The 25012-nt window shown below is 32.5% G+C and overlaps 1 protein-coding gene across 2 annotated transcripts in view; it reads right to left on the bottom strand.

Moving 5' to 3' along the window:
• The window catches only part of Eip78C (Ecdysone-induced protein 78C), a 62543-nt gene extending 38787 nt beyond the window's left edge, over window positions 1–23756 (bottom strand). The window contains exons 1-3 of one of the 2 annotated variants that reach the window (XM_076408898.1): window positions 23415–23756; window positions 17410–17600; window positions 17120–17315 (exon numbers count right to left, since the gene is read on the bottom strand). In XM_076408898.1, the coding sequence (XP_076265013.1) occupies window positions 17120–17315; window positions 17410–17553 (340 nt within the window). In that variant the 5' untranslated portion in view covers window positions 17554–17600; window positions 23415–23756. The remainder of the gene's footprint in view (window positions 1–17119; window positions 17316–17409; window positions 17601–23414) is intronic. The other variant, XM_076408897.1, reaches the window with a different exon arrangement.
• Window positions 23757–25012: the final 1256 nt, after the last annotated feature.

The following is a 25012-nucleotide window of genomic DNA, read 5'->3' as shown; positions in this document are numbered from 1 at the left end:
ACCTTAGTTACAAAATGCGTTGGTTGCCAGAAAGCACAATAGATGAGAAACAAAGAATTCGAAATCTTACAATTCAGGCCTTAGAGGCAAATTATAGGCAAAAGATACGATAGATGATTTTTTTTTGCGAACAGGGACAGTGATCAAACACAGATATCAAAATTGAGTTAGAGTTAGTCAAATCCCTAAACGACGAAAGCAAAAAGCTTACTATCTGTGAAAGCTATATAGATATAAAAATATGTTCATATATTATAACACAGGTTTGTACTCATTAGGCCTGTAGAGGAGCTAAACTATATAATAAAAAAAAAGGAAAATTATTCCAGAACATCAGTTTGGGGTTCGCAATAAGCATGGAACTATAGAACAAGTGCACAGACTTGTAAACAAAATAAACATTGACCTAAATGCCCTAAGATATTGTTCGGCTGCTTTTCTAGGCTTTTGACGGACTATCAGTTACTAAAATCATATCTCACTAATAGACATTTTATTGTAAATCAAGGCGATGAACATACCGAATCAATGAATAAATCCCATATATTCAGGAGTTCCGCAAGGTAGTGTACTGGGTCCAGTACTGTATCTTCTGTATACGGCCGATCTTCCTACCACAAAAGTAGCTACTGTGGCAACATACGCAGACGACACAGCAATATTGGCAACCCATGAACACCCAGTCACACCATCAATATACCTACAAACCCACCTGGATCAAATACAATTGTGGTTGAAGTACAAATATCTTGGTTTGTACTTAGATTGACGCGTCACCTGGAAGAAGCACATACTCTTTAAACGAAAACAACTTCGTCTGAAATTATATCAAATGTATTGGCTCATCGGGCGCAAATCCAATTTATTATTAGATAACAAGGTGTTGCTGTATGAGTCTATACTCAAGCCTATTTGGTCATATGGAATCCAACTATGAGGTACCGCTAGCAAATCTAATATATCCATCATTCAGCGGTTCCAAAATAAGGTGTTGCGTGCCATTGTTAATGCTCCGTATTATGTTTCAAATAAAGTGATAGAACGCGATATTCCTCTAGAACCTATAACGAGTGTAATTCAACGTGTTTGTGTGAAGTACTTCGAAAGAGTGTCGGTGCATCCCAATGTACTCGATAATCAGCTAAATATGCGACGTGATCTTGCTGGGACACTGTTGTACATTTATTGTAATTGTTTATTACAGAAAAAGATCGGATGTATTCTGGATAATTTCTAAGTTAGTTCGCCAGCCGGTAGCCCCCAATAGTTTAGTTGTAGTCCAGATAAATCCTGGTTGTTAAAAAGGGTCTTTAAAATATAACAAAAAAAAACTGTATTTTGTGTTTTAAATGGAAATATTTTTTATTTTAAATACATTCGAGGTAGTATTTTGTAATTCGTGTTTTAATTATATAAAATCATGTATTATGCTCAGCGCTGCCAATATGATGATTAATAAATATAAACAGTTAGGTAATAGTAATCTTTTTTATAAACCTTTTGAACTAATATTATGAATATTGTTTAAACCGTTAACCTTATTCATAAATTGATGACTTTAACCCGGTGAGGGGAATATAAAATGGCGATATCGGTTCGAGAAAAAAATCCCCTTATAACACCCATAATAAATTCAATAAAGGTCCTGAATTATTTACGTCGTTTCGTCGTTTCCTCATCCGGATCCATATCGCTTCGGTCGCCTATTTTTTTCCACCACAATGTTCCCTTTCGCGTCCTCCCCCCGGAGTTTTTTATCCCGCAGAACAGGATCGATAACCACCAGCAAAGGCCGCCTTTTAATTCCAAGTCCAAGGCCACGTCGGACTCGCGAACCAAGGTCGTCGTCGTCGACGTCGTTGTCAGCAGCAGCGTCAGTATGGGGCGTGCACCTACTGCTGCTACCTACGCTTCAGATGTCAGCGACACAATTTTCTCTTTCCTTCCGTTTTGATGGCGCGTACGTGTGCTCGCCGCGGAGACCCCCATGGACAGGAAGGTCAAGTTCAAGTACGACTTTTAATATCACACTTGGTTTATTCTCATTTTTATTTGTTTGTCGAACGAGAGTGGTTAATGAGGACGGCGATTTGTCGAGACGTTTCTTCTTTCGAGCATTCCGAGTCGTAGACAGTCGTTAGTCGTCGGTGATGAAAGTTAATTTCTTCGGGTTTTGCGCTACTACACTGAATAAATGCGTGGTGAACATGTAAAATAGAATAATGCTATAAATATATTTCGAATTAGTTGAATTAATTTTCTGTATAATAAAAATGATTTGTTGTTCGTCAGTCTCACGGAAACTAGAGAACAGCTTACCAAAATTAGTCCAATATAACATATGGACATAATATAACATATATAACATGTGGAATAGTAATACAATTTGGTTTTTTTCATAGAAAGTATCACCACGTTTAATATTTTATACGAATATAGGTATTTTTTGATCGTAGCTACATCGACTCGATAACGTGAAAATTAAGTAAAAAATACTGACATATAACAGGTCAATTGAAAGTTCCCAGCCTGACAGATAGATGGAGCTACTAGAATTAAATCTATATGTTTTTAGTTAGCCCTAACCCTCAACAGATGGGTGTATAAATTTGACAGCTGTTTGCATTTTGAGTGAAGCAGCTTTTGTTATTGTAAAAAAAGGATAAAAAGGAATTTCGCGTGTTGATAATATATTGCCTTTTGAAGGGAAAAAATACAGTTGAAGCAAGAACTTGGCCTGATGCCGAGTTTCCGGACACTGCCCCAAGAAAATCAACCATCAAGGACTGTGAAGACGGTGAACGCAGTGCACCCCAAAAAACGTTGTTACCGACGAAAACATTAAAAAATCCACAAAATGATTTTGAATGACCGTAAATTGAAATTGAATGAAATAGCTCTAAAGATATCAACTGAACGTGTACATTATATCATTCACGAATATTTGGGTATGAGCAAGCTCTGTGCAAGGTGCCGCGCGAGCTTACTTTTGACCAAAAACAACGAAGAGTTGATGATTCGGAGCAGTGTTTGAAGATGATCAAGCTTAATAAACTCGAGTTTTTGCGTCGATATGTGACAATGGATGAAACATGGCTCCATCATTTCTCTCCGAAATCCAATCGAGATCATCCGAGAAAATGTGTTTTACTATAATTTCTTTCAAGTCCATAGCTTTTTCTTAAATAATCAATTTGTTTTCTTAAAATAGGCATTTTTGTCATTTTGGAGTTCCACTAGATATGCCATTAGGGATAGACATTATAAGTAAAATATAAAATTAGCGGTTGTATATTTAATCACTTTAAATAACAACATTTTACTTAACAATAGACAAAAATATCTTTATTGCTTAAAAATACCAAGCATGGTTCGTAATTACAAAGGCATTATTGATTTTAGTCAACTCTGATCAAACGCCGAATATATTCTCAATAAAACTTTCAATCTTTAATTAAGCAAATTACATAATCAACATGTTTCATTAGTATTTCTAGAATCTTTTCTTTACTTTTATTGTAGACTAGTGTAATGGCTCAGTGTATATGTTAGTCAATAAAACATTCTCCTGATGTTGGTGTTCTTCATATATTAGAAATCAGAGATTCCCTAAACATTTTTTTGAAATGTGGTGGAAATAGACATGGACTGAAATTCTGTAACATTTTAATGATTATATTATTATTATATTATTATATTATTATATATATAATATAGTATGTTATTGATGACAGTGATAAATATAATGACTCAAATACATCTATATGTTCCAACAGCTATTGTTTTGTTCTTTTATTTCAAAACAATCGAATACCGTTATATTTAGCGTCCATCAGTGTTGTATGTTCCGTTGTTTTGTAGGAACCGAGGAACCACTTTGAATTAATTGTTCCGTCGATATTTAATTTGAATAAAAGTAAATTAAATATTGTTGAATCATTCGGTTTAATTGAGATATTGATGACATAAGGGAATACTGAATGATTTGCACATTCTTCGAATAGAAATGAATATTGGTTAATATCGACGTTCTTATGTGTTTCATGTATATTTATTACTCCAAATTACTATCTAATTATTATTATTTTTGAAAATCGAAAAAAGTGTTTATTACTGCCAGTAATTTAGTATACACACACACTACAGATTTATGCTCCATAAACCAGCTGGAAAGATTAATATATAGGTTGTTCAATAAATTTTGTCGTTTGATAAGACACCTTTTTGGTAATTTTTTACGAATCTTGGAAATATTGTCGATGGTTTTCTATATTATCTTCCTTTTCTTTCCTGATAATCAGTGATATGATTAGTAAGTTTATGATTTCTTTTTCCCTTTTATTAAAGTGCCTGGAAAGAAGTTGTGTTGGTGGCTTCTAGCTCAGCAGTTCTTTTTGCGTTTGTAGTCTTCATCCAACAGATCTTGCGTGGAATAGTATTCAAAGTTGTATATAATGAGACATTTGCACTGTGAATACCACAAACTGATTCCAATGCTTAAGGTGCATGAAAAAGAGAAGCTTATCAATTAATAAATACAAGCATTAGTATGATTCCAAATGTAACTTCTCAATTTTAATTATATTTTCAGTTGTTTTAAAGATAATAAACATCTAATATATAATTTTATAATGAATATTATACAATCATAACTAATCTCCCGCAAAATACTTTACAACGTTAATAACGCTGTATCCATAAACAAATATCTAAAAAAATTAGTTAGTTAATGATCAAATCAACATGTCAAGTACATCAATGGTCATCATTATATATATCTTTAGTGTATTCATTGTTATTTTTAAAATTCGCATTTACATTTAGACGCTTAGATTTACATTGGATGTAATCCGCGTAATGTTAAATTAAAAAAAATATATTTAGATTAGAAATAAAATGATACTGTTATATATTAAAATATATTATAAGGGATAATTATTACAATAATGTTGATTTCTTACAAGGAAATAAATAAATAATAAAATAAGTTTCTAAGTTATATAAATTATCAAAATGGCTTTAAATAACAGCAAACAATGTATTTATGAAAATTAAAAAATGCAGTCATTCATATGTCTTATATTCTCCAAACAAGAAGTATACAGTATATATAGGAATAAGTAATAATTTCATCTTCATTTAATTTTAATTTATTTGATATCTGGTGAACTCAGAAGAGCTAAGAATAATTGTTATTGCGATTGATTGAAACTGGTAGTAATTAACAAGGGTTTGGAGATATAATACATCATTGTATTACAGGACATTGTAAAATATATTAAGATTTTTCTATAAATTTTATTAGTATTAACAAAGTAGTAAGAAAAAAAGCCATAGAAGAAAAATTAAAGATGAGCTATCTGCAATGGTGAGATTCGAGAATATTAGATAAAATGATGTAAATAAAAAGCCTGAAATAAATAAATTTACTGACAGGAAAAAATATGACAGCTAATGTTCTAAATATAGAATGTTGGAATAATGCAGTAAAGAACAATGCAGTTTTATTTAAAAATGTAGGTAAAGAAATTATTCTTTTACCATATAAGCTTGATTTTGTATTCAATTTATTGTTTTTCAATATATATTTAAGAGAAAAATATGTATAAAAGATTAACAACATTATATTAATTATTAAAGTTAAGAACATTATATTAAAACATATATGAAGTAATGAAAATATGTAGATAAAATAAAAGTAACTCGTAATGTGCCTGGATGAAACACATGGGACAAATAGAATAAATTATGAATTATTAACAGTAATTTAGTAAATATTTTAAACCGCTGATAAATATAGAGATGTTTCACAGTTAATGCCTTAATATTTTTAACAATATGACAATTTATTCTTTGAACCTTATTTTAGTTATTTACTTTGTAGATCTAAGTTTTGAGAAGGTAAAGTAATGTATTTATAAACATTATAATATATTTTATATCAAGTACCTAATAAGTTTGTTTTAATTAATACACAAATATGTACTATTTAATTTAATATTCCATGTTTATTTTTATAACTTAAAAGTAAATAAAAATCACATAACAGGTGAATTGAAAAGTCCCCGGCCTGACACATAGATGGCGCTACTAGAATTAAATCCATACAACTGTCGGATCATTAGTTTGTGGATTATAGCATTTTGAGTGATGCAACTTTTGTTATTGTGAAAAAGAAAAGGATAAAAAGGAATTTCACGTGTTGATAAAATATTGCTTTTTGAAGGGAAAAAATATAGTTGAAGCAAAAACTTGGCTTGATGCCGAGTTTTCGGACACTGCCCCAAGAATATCAACATTGAAAAAATACACAAAGTGATTTTGAATGACCGTAAATTGTAATTGAATGAAATAGCAGACACTCTAAAGATATCAACTGAACGTGTACATCATATCATTCACGAATATTGACTACCTTGAAAAAGGAAGGACCATCAGCGACTATTACATAGCGTTGTTGGACCGTTTGAAGGACGAAATCGCCAAAAAACTGCCGTATTTGAAGAAAAAGAAAGTGCTGCTTCACCAAGACACCATGCACCGTGTCACAAGTCAGTGAAAACGATGGCAAAAATCCATGAATTGGGCTTCAAATTGCTTCCTCATTCACCGTATTCTCCAGATCTGGCTCCCAGCGACTATTTCCTATTCTCAGATCTCCGAAGAATGCTCGCTGGAAAGACATTCTCGTCGAATGAAGAGGTGATCGCCGAAACAGGCCTATTTTGAAGCAAAGGACAAATCGTACTACAAAAATGGTATCGAAAAGTTGGAGGGTAGCTATAATCAGTGCATCACTCTTGAAAGGAATTATGTTGTATACAAAAAACTAATTTTGTCAAAAAAATGTGTTTTACTATGGTAGGCCGCCGACTTTTCAATTGACCTGTTATACTTGATGTTCTGAAGTTGTTGCAGTTCTGAAAATAATCTTACTTATGAGACTTTTGTTATAACGTTCAGTGTTCTGGTAATTTAAACTTATTAATACTTTACTGACTAGTAAAATTTCATGGAAATTAGATGTAAGTTTTCTAATTAATCCAATTTTATAACTTGTGATTTTCTTTCCTCTTCTAAATATTCATCGACGCCCTCACATATTCCCGTTCTAACCGAGGTATGTACAAACGTTAGGTATGTATTGACGTTTAACGAATCGTCAACAATTGTTATTCAATATTCAACGAACATATCTTTCTTAGAAAGCAATCGAAATTTTAATGGCGAAATGTTCACGTATTTACAGTTTGTATATAAATAGATTCCCCACTACCACAATTCGTTTGTTGTTAATCAATTATTACGGCTATTATACGGCCAGAATCATTCAGTATTATATTTTGGTACAATAGAGGTGTTTTCTTTTAAATTATATATACAAATAAACCGGCATGATATTCCCAAACCATCAATATTTTTTCTTTCTAGAGATTCTTAACTTTATATTCTGTGTCGTGATTTACATCTTGGACATTGAAACTTATTAACGTGGTCAAAATAGAGCGAGACTTTTCATTTAGAACTCATGGGGATTTTTGTTTTTCTAAATTGATTTCGCTTCCTTCAAAATAACACCCCTTATTCAATCCAATCCTAGCTTCGAATTGCTTCCTCATCCACCGTATTCTCCAGATCTGACTCCCAGCGGCTATTTCCTGTTCTCAGATTTCAAAAAAATGGGAAGAAATTTTCGTCGAATGGAGAGGTGATCGACGAAACTGAGGCCTATTTTGAAGCAAAGGACAAATCGTACTACAAAAATGGTATCGAAAAGTTGCAGGGTCGCTATAATCAGTGTATAATCCTTGAAGGGAATTATGTTGAATACAAAAAAACTGATTTTGCCAACAAAATATGTTTTACCATGGTAGGCCGACTTTTCAATTTATCTGTTATGTAACGAAAAAAAAAACACGAAAGTGCATCTGTGAATGAAACCAAATTGAAGTCAATAAAAAAACCGAACAAATTGTTGGAAATTAAAATATTGAAGCAAGAATACACTTTAATAATATTTCAATAACTAAATATAATCATAATCAAAATCCAACCTGGCGGCGTTTACCATCGATTGGTTGTCTTTACAAATAGCAGAATTGAAATATAAACCAACTACTCATTTATAACCAAAAATTTGTCTCAAGAAAATTTAAGAAATGACACTCGATGGCATCAAAAATGTTTTGTTTTTAGCAAAGATGACTCATGAGAGATATGACTCACTAAACAACTGTTAAACTACCAGTTATATCCATCATGCTATTTTATTTGTATTGTCATTTGAGGCAATATTTTTTTTAATATTTAAAAAATATTTTTAACAAAAAAATTGAACCGACATCAAAAAATAAATAAGGAACTCACGAAACATTAAAAAATAATCAAACGAGTAACAAATCAGATGTCTATTATTATTTATTATTATTATTAGTTCTGTTATGTTCGTGATTGTTTAAAATTTGTGGTTGTTCTAGACAAGAGTGTAAAATCTGGCAAAAATGATCGCAGTCGCGCCAGTAACCAGGTAAGACTGGATGTCTTCTGGGATGATTTCTAAAGTTGATTACTCGCCAGTCGATAGGCTTAATGCTGAAAACCGTGGTTCGGAGCCCACGTTAAACTTTAGGCCTAGTATAAACCCATAGTTGGTAAAAGGAGCATATATATATATATATATATATATATATATATATATATATATATATATATATATATATATATATATATTGTAAATAGATAAATAGGTTTAGGTGGGTATTAAGCTAAATTGTATATATATTAGAATATAAAATACGTGTAGTAGATAGGTTTAATAAGGTTTCTGTTTATTTTTATTTAGTTATTACGATTATTATGTACATATTTCATTTTAAAAATTTTTTTTTGTGTTAAAAGTTAAAAGTTTTATAATTTTTTTTTAAATTTTTAGTTCCTTATTCATTTTATTTATTTTTTGAAGTCGGTTCAATCTTTTTGGTAAAAATATTTTATTTTTCTCTTTTTAGTATTGGATATTTACTCAATAAATTACGCAGTTATTTTATTTAATATCACAATGGGTAGGCCAAGTAAAGGTGCAGCCCGTATGAGGAAAAATGCGGATTAAGAAGCAACGATTGAAAATAAAGAGCGCTTTCAGGCCCGGTGCCCTCCTAGCTTAGGGGATTTGACAAATGTTCTAACTAAACTAGAAAAACAAAAAATTACTGATCGTGCCGGAATAGCGAAGCTAAACCCTTTAACAATTACACCATAAAATGCATCTCAGCAATAACATTATACACAAATATATTATTATTTTAGATAAAACATATGTGAAAACTTTGTACGTGATTTTGAAATTCGAGCGTTTTGCTCGATTTCCCCTCTTCCCCCAACAGATCCTGATTTGATTCCAATTGGACCACCTCGGAAGACCTCCTCTCTTTCGAACCTCACCTCTTTCGAAGAAAAAAATAATTATGAATATCAGCCCACAATTGACAGAGAAATCAACGAACATACATTATAAAAAATATACAGCCGAACATAGAACCTCCTCCCTTTTCGAAGTCGGTTAAAAAAGTAGAAAAATGTCTTTCGAGAGTGTATGGAATGAAATTAGGTCATGACTTGGTGATGCCATAATGAGAAATTGTTCATGTTTTTTGCTCGCCTCTACTTTCCGTAAAATAAACTAGTGTTTTAAAGTAAATTATTCACATTTTATGGACAATATGAAAATGTTGTTCTTCTTATATAGGCATTATTAATTACACTATTCTTGAATGCAACAAATACACGAAATACAATAACGATATGCCTTGTTTCACCACGAAATCTCGTGACATTTAAACGACAACCATTACAGCGCCGAACGTTCTCTGCAAACTTTCGATTTTCCCACCGAAACCAGGAAGCAACAGTTCTCTCCCGTATAGAAAAAGGCTGCGGACAAAAAAAAAGTGCGCAATAGAAAGCCCATTACGTTCTTTATTGATCATTTTCAATCGAATCGGCATGTTGTATAACATTTTCGCGTTTTATTTTATGGCTCTAATAGTTTACTTTCGACCGTGCAATGTTTAATTGCGCTTAGTTTAATCTTTATTGAAGAAAACCGCTTTATATGGCCGTTGTGTGGGATTTTATGGAGTTTTTTTACTGGTTTAGGTACGCGGTATCCAGATATAGACCTACAATTAAAAATTAAAATGTGTTATATTTGAGAGTTCCATTGGTAAATTCTTGTTTGTTAATTGAATCACGAAATACGAGGGTTACTATTTGTACTTCGGGAATTGCCAACACTGTTGTCATGTGAGTCTATGTGACGGTTCCATCGTAAAGTTTGACATTTTTGCCGATATACGTACTCAGAACATTTTGTCGCACGGACGCTATTTGTTTCTTTTATATTTAATTGAAAGTTTCGTCTCGGCAAAAAATGGAACTGAATCGTGAACATTTCCGTACGACTATTTTCGACGTGGATTATCGCAACAAGAGTGCATCGATCAAAGAAAATGGTGGCCTGTTTCTGCGGGAAAACTGGTCATATTGCAATAGTGCCTCCAGAGGATCGTAGAAGAGTAAAATGGAAGTCTTCGGTAAAATAAGGAAAACAAAGAAGAGATGCCGGATTGTTCTTCATCATGACTCAAATAAGAGACAATTTGAGCACCCAAATCATCGAATTGATGGGCCATCCGCCGTACAGTTTGGAATTTGGAGTCACCAAAACTTCCACACAGAATATACCATGGAAATTTAAGTTGAAACATAAAGTATTCAGAAGATCATAAAAGGAAAACTGACGAATAATAATTTTATAACAACTGTAAGCAGCCCAGACGACACAACGACCATGTACAGCCCTTTGGTTGTTTCTTTAGGGGTGAATAATTTGTATTGTATCAAGAGAACAAGGCTGCGTTTATATTAAGGTTGTGTGATGAGTGAGAGGTTAATTAGAACAGGTTCAGTATCGTTTTGTATTGCCGTTCAACAAGTCGCCACTTCTTTCCGTTAAATAAAATAGTTTTTGAAGTAAAATTAAAGGTTTTGTCTTTTTAATTATTCACATTTCATTTTTCTGATGTTGTTACATTTAAGATCATTCCTAAGAGAAACTAGCTATTTTCTTCAATATAACAGGTCAATTGAAAAGTCCCCGGTCCATCATAGTAAAACACATTTTTTGGCAAAATTAGTTTTTTTTATTCGACATAATTCCCTTCAAAGGGACACATTGATTATAGTGACCCCCCAAGTTTTCGATACCATTTTTGTAGAACGATTTGTTCTTTGCTTCAAAATAGGTCTCAGTTTCGGCGATCACCTCTTCATTCGACGAAAATTTCTTCCCAGCCTGCATTATTTTGAGATCTGGGAACGGGAAATAGTCGCTGGAGAATACGGTGGATGAGGAAGCAATTCGAAGCCCAATTCATGGATTTTTGCCAACGTTTTCACTGACTCGTGATAGGGTGCATTGTTTTGGTGAATCAGCACTTTCTTTCTCTTTAAATGCGACCGTTTTCGGCGATTTCAAGGTAGCCATGCGCATCCCAAAATACAGACGCCATAACTTTGCTAGCCGACTGTTGCGTTTTCCCACGCTTTGGAGAGGGTTCATCGTGTGCAGTCCATTCAGATGACTGTCGATTGGACTTCGGAGAAATGATGGAGCCATGTTTCATCCATTATCGACGCAAAAACTCAGGTTTATTACGCTTAATCATCTTCAAACACTGCTCCGAATCATCAACTAGTCGTTGTGTTTGGTCAAAAGTGAGCTCGCGCGTCACCCACTTTGCACAGAGCTTTCTCGTACCCAAATATTCGTGAATGATATGATGTACACGTTCAATTGATATCCTTGGAGTGACTGCTATTTCATTCGATTTCAATTTACGGTCATTCAAAATCATTTTGTGGATTTTTTTAATGTTTTCGTCGTTAATAACCTCTTTTGGGCGTTCACTGCGTTCACCTTCCTCGGTGCTCATTTCACCACGTCTAAACTTAGCAAACTAATCCTTGATGGTTGATTTTCCTAGGGCAGTGTCCGGAAAGTCGGCATCAAGCCAAGTTTTTGCTTCAGCTGTATTTTTTTCCTTCAAAAAGCAATATTTTATCAACACGCGAAATTCCTTTTTATCCATTTTTTTTTCACAAAAACAATAACAAGTTAATTTAGTATAATTTACAAACTAATGATCCGACAGCGGTCAAATGTATAAACGCATCATTTGAGTGCTAGAGCTAACTAAAAAACATATGGATTTAATTCTAGTAACGCCATCTATGTGTCAAGCCGGGGACTTTTCAATTGACCTGATATAAAACATTCCACTAATATTTCAGTTGCGGAGAACTGAGAACTCGAATTGAGTATTCAAGAAAGCACTTCCCACCGTGCGTAAAGAGCGCAAGTAAACTTCTCGGTATCCCCCGTATCCGGACGTATTGAAAGTACAACCCAACAAAAAGAACCACCACAAAAAAGAACGATTTCGGTTTCGATTTACCTCGCTTTGATTCACTCGGTATAAAAAGCCAAGGCCACGTCCAATTTTTGACAGGCTGCCGGTTCAACGACCCCCCCACTCCAATCGAAATCAGATCTTCCGAATATACATACGTACGTGTATATAAGCGTGTGTACATGTAAACGTAAAAAATATTTATATGTCGAAACCTGTTTTTTGGAAGTTGTCGTTGGGGCGACCTCATACACATACGTACGGAGGTAGGCAGTTTATGCTGCGGCCGTTTAATGAGCCTTAATGGCAACGTCGGACCCAACGATAAACGTTCATTATACCGACGTTTACAGACGAAAGTTACCTTTAATTTCTCTTTTTACCGTCATGGATTTACATCAATAAATATCAATGATGTAATGGAAATTTCTCGTACGCGTTATATGAGCAATTTTGACCAACAATTACTGGTCGTGATTTAATTTAACTGTCAGAAAGAAAAAACGATGAAATTATATTAATTAATTGTTATATGAGTTGGGTTGTCAATTTGTTGGTTTCTTTTTTGTTAGGTTGTTCGTCAAGTTTGAACAAATAATGTTTCCAGTAAGCATTTGCGAGAAGTTTTATTTCAATTTGATGGCATTACTTGATGAGGATCCGTGTAAAACAAAAGAAGAATATGCAAAATTGTTGGGAGTAACGCAACAAAACATTTCCAATCGCCTTAAGAGCATGGGAATGATCCAAGAGCTTGGATAATTTGTGCTGTATTCATTGAAACTAGTAGACATTGAAATTGGTCTGGTCATGTGTGAAATTCTGCTTCAACGGCAATATCGATAAGCATAAGCATTTTTTTGCATCTCATTGAATAATGCTCCAAGCTAATGGTCTGTATACGGTAGGATCAGCTTGGTGCGATATAATACGAGCTACTAAAACTTAATGAAACTATTAATAGGGACCGATATCGACTACAATTGATGCGTTTAAATCAAGCACTGCGCGAAAAATAAGAGCAAAGGCACAACAATGTTATTCTTCGGCAGAACAACGCCCGACTACGTGTTGCAAAACTGGTGAAAACATACTTCGAAATACTAAAACGAGAAATGATGGAAATGTGAATATTCATTGTCTCGAAATGAAGTCCATAAATTGTCAGAAAAAGTAGCAGTTATCGATGGCCAACACTTGGCCAACAACAATATAACTATAAAATGCATCGTAATGATTTTTCACAATAAAGCTTCAAATTTAAAAATCATTCATTTAAAACTTCACTTATAGTAGCACTAAAAATTCAACGCTATTTTAATATTATCTTTCATAAAAAAAATAATGAAAATTTCATAATTTATTTGAAAATATTGAAAGTTATACGCGCAATGATTGCTGCATTCACTAACATTGGAACAAAAAAACACTCGAGGGTAATTTTTCAGTGAAATAAATTTTAGTGAAAAATAAAGAAAACTTTGGACCTGTTTCATCTCTATATATGAAGCCTGGGTATACCATCATAATTTGAATCAAAATAATAGGCTAAGAAGTGAGGTGAACCCACGTTGTGATTTCATGATCGGAAGTACAAAGCAAGACAAGAAAATTAATGTTCTTGGTCCACGAAAAGATTTTTCTTTGTGAATTAATTCCAAATAGGTAAAACAGTAAGCTCATTTTCATAGAAAACTAGTTTTATCTATAAACACTGATTAGTTGTTGATTGATTCAAGAAAGTACAAATTCTAATTATTTATTGAAAAAATAGTTTTTTATGACTAAATCAATATAGCAATTGCTTGATCCTTAACATATATTCGTTAAAAATAGACATATATTTTTTGCACAAAAAACATATTGCAAATAAACATTTTAACGAGATAGTGATTGTTTTATGATTTTATCTATGTTAACTATAGAGTTAAAAGTAGTTTTAAGTAAAAATCTGGTCACAACGCTTTTACCTTTTATGGAATAGTAAACAATAAGACTATAATTCTATAGACTAATAGACTAAATGTAAATATACGAAAGCTTTGTTTGTAACAACTTTGTTTGTTTGTAAAAGAAACTTAGGAAAAAGATGTTGATGATAATTCAAATTGTCCAATGTCAAAATCAATAGTTGATATCACTTCTCAAGTTTACAAACATACGGAGGTGTTTGAAAAATTAATTCCTACATCATGTAAAAGAGTGTAATTACGGCATAAAATAATATATTCAATAGGTCAATGTCAAGACCGATAATATTGCGAATATCAAAATAACAGCAACCTCAAAAATGCTGTCGTTCCATTTTATATAAGTGAAAAATATAAAAAAGTAAAAACTTTACAAAAAGATATAAGTAACATAAAAGTAATACAAAGATTCGTCTAAGATGTTGTCTCTTAAAAGTTCAGACTTAATTATAATAATTTAACTCAATTTAACTTGGATTTAAGATAAAAAAAATACATACGTTAACATTCAGAATACATATAAAAAACCTCTTTTCTAAACTTTCCACGTTTTATTTAGTGTAGGTTTTCAACAAATGATTATCAGTGTTGTAAACGAAGCCGAATGGGCATTATATGAACAATGTTAAGCAATAATTAATTGATGCACTCTATGAAAAAGGTAATAAAATTATATTAACTAATTATTTATTACGATATCATAACTGTTATTGGATACCACAGACGAAAAATAATCAAATTTAAAACATAAAAAATCCAAATTTATACTACTCATGTTTGCATAATTACATTTGCCGTCTGATGTTTGAATTATAGTGGGTTTCAGTGTTTACACTTTTACTAGACTCCACGTGAATATTTGAAAAATGTAATTTTAACATTTCTAGTCTATTTTAATTCAAAATTCTTTGTATATTTTGATCTGAATTTTAACATTTCTTATTTATAAATAAATTTTTTGATCAAAATTTTTTAGGCAAAGAAGAAAACTTCATCAAAGAAGTTGTCGCATGAGAAAGTTCAGATAACTTCAGACAATTTTGGTAACATATAGCTTTTCTACAATAGAAATTAAATACGGAGGCTTTTGAGGATAAAAAGTGTAGTTTGGTCTTAATTTTGTGAAGTTATATTTTTGTATTGCAGTAGTGCAAACAAATTCTCACCTGTTTGATTTTACAGTCGATGTTAGCCTAATTTATTTATATATTTACCAAGTTTTAACTACTAATACACTAAATATAATATAAAAATTATATAATTATCAACAATAAAATATAAGAATAATAATTTAAGTAAAAGTGACCACAAACAGCTATATTTAAAATTCCAATCATTATTGATGTAGGTCATAAAACAAACTATAATTAGGTAGAAACTAGAATTAAATACTAGTTAAATATGAGGCAGTCTTCATGTATACCTTCATATTCTACGCCATTAAATTTTTGTTTGGGTGCAAGTCTAGATGTCGATGCAAAACTCGCCAAGTTGATGCCTGTGAAAGGCCAAGTTCTCGGCCACGTTAAGAATAGATTGCCTCGGGTAATCCTGCACTGTAACATATTTTCTGATGATGAAATGATGACGTACAGGTGTAGTTTTATTGTTTACAGTTTACAGAAGCAGCTGAAGTACAGTTTAATGATGTATTACTTTCCATAGTTACTTGATCTATCCTAACTACCGTACTCATAATATTCAAATTTGACACTCGCAAATGTTATAAATACAATTAAAAGACATCAGTGGAAAATAACAATAAAAAAGATAACACAAACGGTAACCAAACCAAATTTTCTTTTTATACAGACACAGGAAAAGTTAAACATATTTCAAAGTTCCAGTAGTTGAAGCTGAATATGTTGCAAAAAATGAAATCCAAGTAACCACCTCACCTGGAGTCATATTTTGGTGATTTTATTTTCAAAAATTATAATCATGTTTAATTAACGTTTCCTTGGACAAAATTAAAATGTTAAATGCAAATATCAGTCATTACGGTTTTAATGATTTGACATATGTCGCTAAATATACAATGTTATGATTTTAATCCTACTAAACATCAAGCTTCAAAGCTATACATATTATATTTTGGGAAAGTATTGTCTCCCGTATTGTCCTGTCCGACTATCAACGTTGCGAACTAATGGGATACCCGCTTGCAGAGCAGCACTTTGCCAGTTTCGAAGAAGTTAAAAAAAGGCTTGATGAATGCTGAATGTTTTGCTCATAGGACAAACGGTTTTTTTGACATATCATCCATAAATTGACTGAAAGATGGACAAGTTGTATAGTGATTCTATACAACTTGTACTTTGAATAAATAGATGTTTCCACTTTCTTGAAAATGATGTTTTTCTCCGAAAAAAAAATACAGTAATGCATACTTATTGATGTGATCTTCTAAATATCATTTTACGAAATAAATTCAATGAAGTACTTATTGCCCAATGGACAGACTGTGAAACTCTAAAATAATAATAATAATAATAAATTATCATAAATAATAATACATTTGATGTCAGGTAGAAATGTCCTCCTATATTCTATATTTGTATAGTTGACACCTTATTATTTATATTTCGAGTGATACACAACCAATAAACCATCACCAATGCCGACTATACTACACCAACCGACCACCGCCTACAACCACCACCAGTATCTCCAGCTCACCTTGCTTGACTGGCGTACTACTTGACGTAGTACCCTGTGGAGATAGCAGCAACGTACCGCCGCCGATATCCGTATTTCCCGACTGTAAGTTCGTAGCTTGTACGTGTACAGGCGTAAGCTGTTGCGGTTGCGATATGGGTGATGGGGAACCTGCCGCCGAAGTGGATTCGACCGAGCCTGGATCACTGAACCCACCCTGATGGACGCAGTACAAGAATAAACATGTGTTATGGCGTAACGATTACTCTACCGGTAATATCGCCCGATTGTCGTTTCGTGTTCATATTTACCTGGGTGTTGTTGTCGTCGGTATCGAAGAAGCACAGATTGAATTCGGATCCCGCATCAAAGGACACTTCCGGCGTGATTTTGTCGGGCGAGGGAGCACCGCCTAGCGTTCCGCTTAGCGATTGGTCGATTTTAAAAACGTCCATGCTGGAAGGGGAAGGAACTAGGGGGGTCGCTGTTATCGGCCCGCGCGCTATCCCACCGAAAAAAAAAAGAACAAAACAAGCTGGTGATCTGTGAATGAATTTCAAGGGGAGAAAAGGAACCGCGATAATGTTGAATGATGTTATGAATATAGTTTGATTAGTTCATTAATTTTGCCTCACAATGATAATATTAGGTGCACAAATAAGTTCATTCGACAAAGAAATCACTACCAGTTATATAGTAAAAAAATTGTGTGACTTATCAGCATCATAGCATTTGTGTTCTGACTTTTACTTTAGTTCTTCAAATTAAAGAGATCTGGAAATGACATGTAGTTCTTCCAATAGTATAGCTAATACACGTCATAAATGACGTTGAATATACTGCCCACTGAAATTTGTAGAAATATAAAATTCGTTTAAAACTCGGAGCGGATTTTTCATTGTCATACGCTAGTTAAAGAGACAGAATACTGTCTGATGCCACCAGAACGTGCAACCGAATCAGTTTATAAAATTAAATTTGTTTTGATACTGGTCGACACTCTTGTCAAATGTCTACAACATTTTTCATTCTACTAATGATAATATTTGGAGGTAGCAAACCGGCAAACGTTCTAAATCAAAATTCCAAGTTAATGCGGCAACATAATATGCAAGAACATAGTAAATAATATACACTGAATCAAGCGAAAAAAATTCGAAATTGATTTGAAAAGTTTTAAAACAGTGCATTTAGCTTCGGAGACAAAAGGATTGAAGGCATTTGTGTGGGAAACCTAACTAAATCATCTTAAGAAGATCACTATAAACTGGTACGGATATTTCTGAGTGAAACATTTAATCGAAATCGCCGTGAAAGAGGTATATATAGAGGTGTATTCAATCAAATGATTTTTATATATTTTTCCGTAATTAACAGGTCAATTGAAAAGTATCGGGCCTGACATATACATGGCGCTACTAGAATTAAATCCATATGTTTTTTAGTTAGCCCTAACCCTAAAAAGATGCGTGTATAAACTTGACAGCTGTCGTATCATTAGTTTGTGAATTATAGCATTTTGAGTGAAGCAACTTTTGTTATTTTGAAAAAAATGGATAAAAAGGAATTTCGCGTGTTGATAAAATATTGCTTTTTGAAGGGAAAAATACAGTTGAAGCAAAGACTTGGCTTGATGCCGAGTTTCTGGACACTGCTCCAGGAAAATCAACCATGAAGGATTGGTATGCAAAGTTTAGACGTGGTAAAAGGAGCATCGAAGACGGTAAACGCAGTGGACGCCCAAAAGAGGTTGTTACCGACGAAAACATTTAAAAAATCTGCAAAATGATTTTGAATGACTGTAAATTAAAATTGAATGAAACAGCAGACACTCTAAAGATATCAACTGAACGTGTACATAGACCCGAGTTTTTGGGTCGGTATGTGACAATGGGTGAAACATGGCTCCATCATTTCACTCCGAAGTCCAATCGACACTCATCATTCGAGTGGACTGCACACGATGAACCTGCTCCAAAGCGTGGAAAAACGCAACATTCGGCTCGAAAAGTTATGGCGTCTGTATTTTAGGATGCGCATGGAATAATTTTCATTGACTACCTTGAAAACGGAAGGACCAATAACAGCGACTATTACATAGCGTTATTGGACCGCTTCAAGGACGAAATCGCCGAAAAACGGCCGAATTTGAAGAAAAAGAAAGTGCTACTTCGCCAATCTTCTCCAGATCTGGCCCCAGCGACTATTTCCTGTGCTCAATCTCAAAAGAATGCTCGCTGGGAAGAAATGTTCTTCGAATGAAGAGGTGATCGCCAAAACTGGGGCCTATTTTTAAGCAAAAGACAAATCGTACTACCAAAATGCCACCGAAAAGTTGGAGGGTCACTATAATTAGTGTATCACCCTTGAAGGGAATTATGTTGAATAAAAAAACTAATTTTGACAAAAAAATGTGTTTTACTATGGTAGGCCGGGGGCTTTTCAATTGACTTGTTATATATATGGAGTTTTAAAACTGACAGCATCATCAAAAGTTTCTAAAAGCGTTTGATGAGCTTCGGGAGCAGATTTCTTCAAATTAAATAGCCTTCTATGAAAATTGTAATTTTATGTAGAGAAAGGTTAGTATCATTGAATTTAACAGATATCACTGTTCAAATTACATTAAAATACCTAATAAAACTTGATAATGACAAAAATTAATCCTTGCTTGATTGATTATTTAATTAAGACGTCCTTTATTGCTTTGAAAATGTCCAGAATGAATGTCATTAGATTTAAAATATAATTATCGATGTTTAGTGAGAGTTCTAAAGAATTTCAACTATACTACACGAAGTTGATATTAAAAGTTTCTTTTAGATTAATCTCTGCAATTACATAATTATATATAAAATGATGATGACCTAAATGCAACTGTTTTTTTCCCTTTTGTAGAGAAATATATATAGCTTTTCTTGCTGATATCGGTGATTTTAATTGATGCAAATAGGAGTGATTATACGGCTAAACACTTGCAGTATTCCACAAAACATCAAATTAAACGTTTTGCTACAAAGTACGGATCAGTAAATCGATAGATATTTGTTGATGTGGCCTTGAAAACGGTGTTTTAAATAATAAATGGTCGTATATTATGCGTTAGACAAATGACTGTGCTATTATGAAAAGATATTTTATTTATTTTCTATATAGTTTAAAGTGTTGGGATCAATATAGTCTATAGTAATTCTTTTAGAAGATATGAGTTTATAATTTTCTTATTTATAAGTTTCCAGCGTGTGGAAACAAAGATGCATCAATAAGTTATGTTAAAATTGGTTTACTATGATCTTGAATATACCTTTTCTATCTTTGTTTTTATTTTTTATTATTTTCTAATGTTGTTTTAAGTCAATTAATCACACAATCAGTCACATGATCCAGAATAGAACAAAACCATAATACAGATCTCTGAGAAATGTATGTGTTTGAATTCTCCAATGAAAGGAACAATTCTCTCATCTTTTATGATATGGAGATGTTAACAAATTAGATCGATTTTTTCATATCTTAAAAAAAGGTATTCTTCCGATATCATCACCGTAAGCTTTGAGAAAGATAGGGAAAATAGTAGCTAGTAATAAACTACTACTACACACCTAATAAAACATAAGGTTTCATCTTTTCACAACAAAGACTCATTTTTTGATAAAGGAAAACAACGGAAACCAACCAAACAACGGACTACCATTGGTATTTTGTGTTATAATGAGAATATTATAGGTTTCACCGTAAAATATAATACAGATAAAGGATTTTAATAAAGTTTGAAGACAGCTCCTTTATGTGATATTGTGAAGAAACCACACAGCTGTCAGCGATATGTGATTGTACAAATAGAACTACTGTGACTTAGGTATTTTTATTTTTTAAAGATATTTTTATGAATCATTCGAGACTATAATAACAAAAGTGAACTATTTGAGTGTGATATGTTGATACTGTTGTTGAGGATCTTTTTGAATTTTGTGAATCAAAGAAGTCAATATCCTCAACAAAAATACTGCAATTGAAGAAAATTATTTTGAATATATTTTGCATGAGTCTAATAGATAAAGTTATGATAAAAAAGAAACAAAACTCCAATACTAATGAGCTTTTTTGAATGTTCAAGAGGACAAAGCCTGTCGAGATTTGAAAAAGTTGTTTTTATAAAACTAATTTAAATAACCGTGGCGGATTTATGGTAAATCGAATGATGATGAATTTGTTATGCCACATTTTATCCAAATACTTTGATTGGACCTTAGAAATATAAAAGGTTTTTAATATTTTAATATAAATTACTCGGAATTATTTGAAAAATATGTATATCTCTAAAGATAAACTATACGAAAGTGATCTGTTGTATCTGTGCTATTCATGATATGTTGATCTTTTTATTTTAATATGGAAATAATGACTGCATACTTACAGCACATGGAATCATTTTAGATCTAAAGTATGACATTACGTATGTTGTTTTGTTAGTTGCTTAAATACAGTGAAATCCTCTCTAGAAACTGAATGATCTTAGCTGAAAGTTTATTAATGATATTTCTAAGCAGCTAAGTGATAAATCCCAAGGAAAGTTACTCAATTAGAACTATATATGAGCATTTTGTTAGTACTTCTTTAAAAATTCTTCAGTTCATTTAATTAAAAACCTCAGTTGAAACAATAACATTGTTCATAATCCAAATTTAACCTTATAAATCCGAAGAACAATAAAAAATTCATCGAAATAACAGGAACTTGAGACAAGAAACTTTTGCTTGAAGATATCCGTTACTTAATTATTTTTTAAAGTCTAATAAGGCGGTAATGTTTCACCAATTAAAACTTTCTTTAATGTTTTCATTGCTTTTTCTTCATGTCTGTCACGTAATATTATAATTTTTTATCCAGTGTTTTGATACAGCTGGTACTTCATGCACTTTCTCCGCCATTGCTTATATTTATTTGTCCGAACGTATTTTTCTCGCTTTCTTTACGCGACATTCGCCTGTAACTGCATAATTCTTTAAGATAAATGTTTTATAAACTATTATTTTTCTCTTATTGTTTTTAGAATCAACTTTCTTTTATTATGGTTTATTCATTTTTATATTTATTAATATTGCAATTACATTATTTTTAACATACCTCGTGCACAATTCAAATTTCTTCTACATTATATTATTTGCTACTTATCTATTCTTTTATATCAATTTCCTGTGCTATTTGATCTCATTGTTTATGTCAGTAGAGAAAAGTTTTTGTTGGTTATTTTGCTTTTTACTAAGGTTTGATTAAATATTGTTATTTTATTATTTTTTACATGTTTTGATGATATAAGAGACGGAAAGATAACTGATATCGTTGATAACTATTATTTTCTCTTGTTATCTTTTCAATCGGGTTTAATTTCTTTTATTACGTCCTCTTAAAATATCTATGAATCAGTACGATTATCAGTGTGTTTTGCTTTTTACTTGGTTTGGTTACTTTTTTTTTCATTTTCTACATATTTTGACAATATAAGAGACTGAAATAACACTATTCGAAACTGAAAAACTCATTATTTAAAACTGTTGTTTCATATTATGTTTTATTTTATTTATTACGGAAAATATATTATTAACTTACTGTAAAACAGCAACATGACTATTTTCCATTATAAACAAATCAAATGAGTATTGTTTTAATACATAATAGATATCTGTTTTATTATTCGTCTTATCAAACCATATTGTAACTACTCTTATCAGTTTTTTTGTTGCTTCTTACTTTGGATTGATTTAATTTTTTTACTATTTTTTACATATGAACACTGAAAAAACATTGTTTAAAACTGACAGAAATTTATTCTATATATTTTGACAATATAACTGAAATGAAATAACATTATTGAAAACTGGAAAACTCATTATTTAAAAGTGGTGTATTTGTTTTATATTATGTATTTGTATTTTATTGATATGCGTTTTATTATTCGTCTTATCAAACCATATTGTAACTACTCTTATCAGTTTTTTTGTTGCTTCTTACTTTGGGTTGATTTAATTTTTTTATTATTTTTTACACATGAACAGTGAAAAAACATTGTTCAAAATTGACAGAAATTTATTCTATATATTTTAGCAATATAACTGAAATGAAATAACATTATTGAAAACTGGAAAACTCATTATTTAAAAGTGGTGTATTTGTTTTATATTATGTATTTGTATTTTATTGATATGCGTTTTATTATTCGTCTTATCAAACTATTTTGTAACTATTCCCTGTTAAGGCGACTTATAACATCATCCAACAATATCGTCCAGGTCCCCTAAATCAAAATGAAATATACCTCTACACTTCAAAGGTTACCGAATGTGTCCCACAATTTAGCCAACATACCGCCCCGAAACAAAAAAATCGTCACTCCACTCATACCAAAAATCTCCGAAACGAAGGAAAACCTTTCTCTCTCTTTCTGTATCGAAAAACACCTGTTTCCATTCACCACCAATTTCTACCGAACACCGGGATGTTAGTCACCACCATCTTCCCGAGCACCACGTTCGCGGTTCGCGACCCATGCCGGTCGTCGTCGGTCAGCGTCTCGACGCTACTACGTCCGCGGAACCTCGAAGACGACGTCCAAGAACGGTTCGCCGCATGCTGCTGTAACTCGTCGGAGACGTTGTGTAATCCCGGATCGCGTAGCTGGACTTGGCGGTGCTCATACGGCGGCGAAGGCGCACGGGGGGGCCACCAGGTTCAACGACCCCCTCGACTACGACTACGGCGACCACGACGGAAGAAGACGAACGGCAAGAAGTGATGGGCCTCGGAGATGATGGTTTTCTTCGGGGTACGTACGCCGATGGTAATGATAGCGATGACGATTATGACGATAATGATGTTGATGGTGCTCGGCGGTACTGATTTCGAGATTCGAGCGGTATCGATGGGTCTTTTTGATGACTCTGGAGGTTTATAAATAATAATATCTACTAGAACAATTAAATATATTTTATAATGTAGAATATAGGCCCAGTTCCGAGATAAAATTAATACCAATTATAATTTGAATAAAACATTACCAGAAATCCTGAAAAAAATGGTTGGGAATTCTCAGAATGATTAGTGGAATTTTAATTTTAATAAAGTATGGAAAATCCCACAAAATTGGCAAATATCACTTATTGTTCCGATACATAAAACATTAGATAAAGGGGAATACAGGGATTACTTTGTTGTATCAGTCATGAAGACCTGACACATAGATGGCGCTACTAGAATTAAATCCCTATGTTTTTTTTTTAGTTAGCCCTATCCTCAAAAGATGCGTGTATAAATTTGACAGCTGTCAGATCATTACTTTGTGAATTATAGTATTTTGACTGAAGTAACTTTTGTTATTGTGAAAAAAATATGAAAAATGAAAAAAATTAGTTAATAAAATATTGCTTTTGAAGGGAAAAAATACAGTTGAAGCAAAAAATTCGCTCGATACTCTCAACTTGGCCAACATTGAAAGAGAATGGTTTATCAGACAATCAAAAAGCCATTTTGGACCTATGGGGTGCAAATATGGGGTTGCACTAAAAATTCAAATCAACTAGTCATCCAACGCTGTCAATACAAAATCCTTCGATTAATTACCAATACGTATCGCGACGTAATCAACGAAGACCTGGAAATCAAATCGATTTGCGAAGTTGTGCAAGATTTCGCCTTAAAAACACGAAAGAAGATTACTAGATCATACTATCGTGGAAGCAATATCTACGAACTTATATAATGTGTATACTTTTAGTGTAAACTATAGCTTAAATTATTATAATTTTATGATTGAGGAATACATATTGATGTATTTTCTCGCACTCGTCTTGCTTGTGAATTAATCCAAGTACAAATGAAATGATTTCTCTTTTCCAAATACTAAATGTATATCTTCGA

The sequence above is a fragment of the Rhynchophorus ferrugineus genome, unplaced genomic scaffold (assembly GCF_030347505.1).
Source record: "Rhynchophorus ferrugineus isolate W39M unplaced genomic scaffold, kcgeb_rfMv2 rfM6, whole genome shotgun sequence".
Lineage (NCBI taxonomy): Eukaryota > Metazoa > Arthropoda > Insecta > Coleoptera > Curculionidae > Rhynchophorus > Rhynchophorus ferrugineus.
Note: the sequence above shows the minus strand (reverse complement) of the source record. Positions and strands in the feature narration are given on the sequence as shown.